The 5,114-nt window shown below is 32.4% G+C and overlaps 1 protein-coding gene across 4 annotated transcripts; it reads right to left on the minus strand.

Moving 5' to 3' along the window:
• Positions 1–4,737, minus strand: LOC142973616 (uncharacterized). 4 transcript variants are annotated; one of them, XM_076115495.1, is made up of 4 exons: positions 2,500–2,568; positions 1,564–1,639; positions 616–793; positions 1–272 (listed from the first exon to the last, which is right to left on the minus strand). In XM_076115495.1, exons 3-4 carry the CDS (start codon positions 779–781, stop codon positions 82–84), a joined length of 357 nt encoding a protein of 118 aa, XP_075971610.1. In that variant the 5' UTR covers positions 782–793; positions 1,564–1,639; positions 2,500–2,568; the 3' UTR covers positions 1–81. The 4 variants fall into 4 exon arrangements, with proteins under 4 accessions (XP_075971610.1, XP_075971611.1, XP_075971612.1 ...); XM_076115496.1 differs by lacking the exons at positions 1,564–1,639; positions 2,500–2,568 and adding an exon at positions 4,607–4,737; XM_076115497.1 differs by lacking the exons at positions 1,564–1,639; positions 2,500–2,568 and adding an exon at positions 3,660–3,713.
• Between the last annotated feature and the right edge of the window lie 377 nt (positions 4,738–5,114).

Raw genomic sequence — 5,114 nt, forward strand, 5'->3', positions numbered from 1 at the left:
TTTAAATACTTTTTTTAATTTACCTTAAACATATTTATAAATAATAATACTCTTATATACAATTAACTACAGTTTTCGTAATTAATCGAATATATCTGGTCGTTCTTGTATGAGCTTGGCGTCGTTGGGGCAGTACATGATGATGTCTGCGACGGTGCAGGGTCGCAGGCAGCACTCTGATGCCACTTGTCTGCGCACGCGCCGCCAGTGCCCTTCGTCCACTAACCGCCGCCTGTTCGTCTCTTGCTTTAAGTCTATCGGTGCTAGTTTTTCTAGAAAGACAGAAAACCAAATTGTAAAAAATATATAAAATGTAGCGTAAATCGAGTGATCAATATCCGAACTGAGTAATTTAACGCTACTATTAAGATTTTGTAACTGAATTTGCCAATACATTAGCCGTTCAGAGTATTTGCTCTATATTATTTGTATTCTTTATAATATTATTATTTTCTAAGAAGTTCCTGTTTCATTGCTTTAATTCTTACATATGGAAAAGTGACATAATTCGTTACGCTAAGCTAACTTTAAAAAGGCAGTCGCTTTTTAGAGCATTAATTAAAATATAATACACAATACAAAGTTCTCACTATAAAGAACAAAACACAAACTCACCAATCATAACAGACGCCGTATCCCTCTTCACAATCTTATAAGTATTGTTACAGAAATTAAATATAATGGATGAGAGCCAGCCGCTGCAGCTTAATACTTCGTCGTTTATACTGTAGGTCTTCTCTTCGTCTGCTGATACTAGCCTTTCGTTACTGTATAAAAGCATTATGATGTATACCTGGAACAAATTAAATAAACATTATAGAACAGGTATCCATAAAAAAGTTTCAGTAGTAGACACAAAACATTCTTTTTTAATTCTAGGAGAGATCCTTGCTTAGGAGTGGGAAAGTGTAAAATTAATACATTTTATTTATGAACTACTGATGATGCACTCCAAAATTACTATGCTAGAAAAAGGTGCTACTAGAAAATGGAGCAAGTCTTTGCCTACCCGTAGATCACTTATACAAGCTTAGAAAAAAGACTAGATATACCAGACTTTTGATATGTGCCGAAAGATCCTGTGTATTGTAATTATCAGATAACAGTCACGCAACGCGAAAGCTTACAGTCATTATACAAATATTAGGTCGGGGAAAACTCTTCTCGCATTATAGTATGTATGAACTTGTAATAAAATCTTTTCTCTACACAAAAAAGCTCGATATTTGGGTACCTCACGAGCTCACTGAAAGAAACTTAATGAACCGTGTACTCATTTGTGATCCTTGAAACCTTGAAGAGATTTTATTACAAGTTCATACATACTATAATGCGAAAAGACTTTTTCCCCGACCTAATAAAAAAAAATGTTGTACAACATAACGCGCGCATCATTAACGTTTAGATAAATAATTTAAAAGATCCGCTTTTACTAGTATTTACTGTTAAAAAAATAATAAAAAAACTAACAGATAAACTAAACATAAAATGGGAGAGGCTACACAGGTGTTTGTAAACGTCTATGAAATAACCATTAAATATTAAGACCGACTGAAAACTAACCTATACAGTTCAGGAATAGCGACCAAAATGTATCAGTAAACTGTCCTTGGCACTCCACACAGGATATGAATCTAGTCTGAAATATATGATACAGATACTATGTACTTAGTTAGGTTTACGCACTACTATGTAATTAGTTTTACGCACTATTATAATACATACGGTAAATTCAGGGTTGTCTTTTGAGTACAATATAATCCACTGAGTGAAAACTTACTAATTAAATATAATAATTAATTTTATTTTATTTAATTTAGTTGACACTTAAGTTAGTGATGACTTGTCATTTATTAAGTACAACAATACAACTTAATTTTTATATTGTAATATTTTACGTTTGTATATACAAACGTAAAATATTACAATATAAATATAGTTTATATATCATTGCAGCAGCATTGTCACGATATTTGGTGTGTATTTAGACACATATGAAAACGAAAATAAAAATAAAGTCACATTAAATAAACACTGAATGTATTAATTAATATGTGTAACGGCACCAACAAATTATAACTTATTAGTTATTAATTGTCTAGACGCACAAGATTAGTAAAGAAGTATAACTTTAAACAAAAGACAAACATTGCAGTTTTCATATGACCGCAGACTACACAAGTTCTGTCGCGAAACTTAATAAATTCACCTTCATATAATATTATCGACAAATATTCGAAAAGTTTATTCGTTTACAGAGGCCAATAACTTTGAAAAAGGGCTGAGTCAACTCCAATTAAACAATGTGCTCAATCAAGTCAAACGCAACTTTCACGTGATAAATTAAATGAAAAGTAAGTAATTAATAAAATAATGCATTAAAAATATAAGACACGGTTTCAAATTCTAAGCAAAAATACTGCATCAAAGTTACACAAAATAACAATAAAATCACAACAAATAAAAACAAAACAATAAATAAAAATAAAAACAACGTACAGAATATTTCAAGTTCATCCTTAAACTTGTATTCACAGGCACTTGAGGCACTTCCACGGTATGTTTGGTCCGTCAAAGTTACCTGATGAATGAAACTGACACCACCGTGCAGCTCTAAAAATAACCCTCGATGGTCCATAGTACGGAATTACTTAAACTAAAAACTTGTTTACATCGATAAAAGCGTTTACAAAACATTGTCATGGCAATAAGATAATGAGATCCCTCTAAACAACAACACGTGATTTATTGGTTCTCACAGGGGTTTGGCTCATTTAGAATCGAACGTTCATTTGTTCCTTTTTATTAATTACACCATTTTTTCCTCCCGTTTTGTAATTTCACATGCTTCTTTTAATAAGCGGTTTTATTTTACCATCTGTTTAATTTTGTTTTCTTTGCGAAATTCTTAGAACGGTATCACGTTGTTACAATATAACTTAATTAAATGGACTGGAAATTCCAATTATATAATCTAACAATGACATGACTTAACACGACCTTTTCTCGTTACGTTTATTTCATTATGTGCAATGATAAATGTGCTATTAATAACATTGCTATTTGTGCGTGTAATTAAAAGAAAAACAATAATATGTTTGCGTGACATCATCATCGTGTACTCGAACCTCAGTCGTTGAACTGTAGTTAAAATGTTGTAGAGTACTAAATAATAAAAGGGGACTAGTATAATAACTTTTGTAGGTCTGTAGTATGTTATCGCAGTAAGCATTCAGTGCACATAGCAACAGACAGCTATCTCTCAGACAGATAGGTGCAGGAAGTCATCGGTACACTTCACAACTAAAAATAACGGCTGGGGTCACAGGTCACTGTTTACTCACAACTTGGAGTATATAAATGTAGTACATACATGTGTATCTATTGTATATTGTGCCCCATATTGACAAGGATGCTGTTTTACTCGTCTACATGCATGTGTTTTACTTTTAAAAGTTCACGCACCGTCATAGATATTGTTTATGACTGTATTGTGACAAAAAAATACAATGTATTGTTTATAATATTGCCAACAGGAAAAATAACGTGTTTATTTATTATTAAGTTCTTTATCGTTGATGTGGTGAAATGTATTTATTTAAGAATAAAATTATCTGTCAATGTGGACTAATATAAAGTTACATAATATGTATATATACCTATCTAGTTAGCAGCGATAACATTCAGCGGAATGCAACTGTTGTTGTTAGTGCTAACAAGAAAGCAACTGCAACGAACAGACAACAACTCGTATTTATTAACCATTAGTAAATTGACCTAACCTTAATTTGTTGTTATTGTACAGAGAGGTGTAGATAAGAAGTGAGACATCCCCAGTGCTCGGCGCCTGATAGTAACAAGACAAGACATAAACAAGTCGATCGCAACCATGCGCGCGGTCCACAGATAATACATCAGTTATATATTAAGGATCGATTGACACACTTCTTCAAATGAAATTATTTATCATCATCACCCGATCTGCCGTGACCCCCTTATCATTCTGATAAAGCTGTGTTGACTCATTTGCGAAACATCCTTGTTTTGTAGAAGCTTCGGTCTTGAACGCAGGTTTGACAACAAAGTAGCCCCACGATATCAATCAAGCTTTACATTGTTTATTGTGCCAAGGTGTTAATTTTAATTGCATTAAAGTTGAAGGAAACGTAATAACCTATTTAAGATTATGTGAACATCAGCTGGCCGATAAACAACCAATTTATACACTTTACGAACTCAGTAACTTTTATTTCAATACCTAACATAAATCTTCTTGTTTATACGAAACCGAGATCCAACATTTTATGCCAGCTCGTAGCACACGTAATATTCACGAATCATGGTACTTTTATAGACTAGAACAACGTCTCTAAGACGATATTTTAAAGGCATCAAAATAATGAATTAAGTCTGGTGTTCGATTGCGCGTCAATTTGTAACTAACATAACTGAAATTACAGGAAATTTGAATCCACTCGGTTAACAGCCTCTAAATGTATGGTCTTCAATATCAAACCTTCTAAGTAATCAAACAGGATGAACACATAACCATTTAAGATTAAATTGAAGGTAAGGCGTAGGTGGAAATATAACACTAGCTACATACCGAATGGCTCTTAATACAACTCGACCGGCCTTCACACAGCCTGAAGGGTCCTGTAATATAACCCCGTCTTTTATTAAGGTAAGTTCGTGAACTTGCGAACCTAATATGAACAATTACTCGCTCCAATTATACCTAATATAATAATATATACGCTACGTACAGTTATCCTTTATATTTATTTGATACGCGTCGCGTGTTATTTCTGGTTAAATAAATAAATAGGTACCTACCAAACATTGATAAGTGATATAGAATTCTACCATGTAAATAAATCATTAGGAAAGTAAAAGTACTTATTTAAATTTTCTCTCTGTGTAGTTTCAGTGTTCTAAACATTATTTTCAACAATATTTTTGGTACAAAAGAACCACTTTACCAAGTTAAATGAGCTTTTATCCAAGTTTAAAAGGTCTAAATATCTATTAACATATATTTAAAGTAGACTTTGGGCAACAAAAATTCATCCCACATGAGTCCACTTTACTCTGAAAATTCATATAATTATTAA

The sequence above is a fragment of the Anticarsia gemmatalis genome, chromosome 6, assembly GCF_050436995.1.
Source record: "Anticarsia gemmatalis isolate Benzon Research Colony breed Stoneville strain chromosome 6, ilAntGemm2 primary, whole genome shotgun sequence".
Taxonomy (NCBI): Eukaryota; Metazoa; Arthropoda; class Insecta; order Lepidoptera; family Erebidae; genus Anticarsia; species Anticarsia gemmatalis.

What these genes read in the sequence shown, in the direction of transcription:
- LOC142973616 (XM_076115494.1), bottom strand. An exon ending in TACGGCGTCTGTTATGATTG is followed by an intron (nt 273 to 615) that starts GTGAGTTTGTGT and finishes CTGTCTTTCTAG; the next exon opens with AAAAACTAGCACCGATAGAC.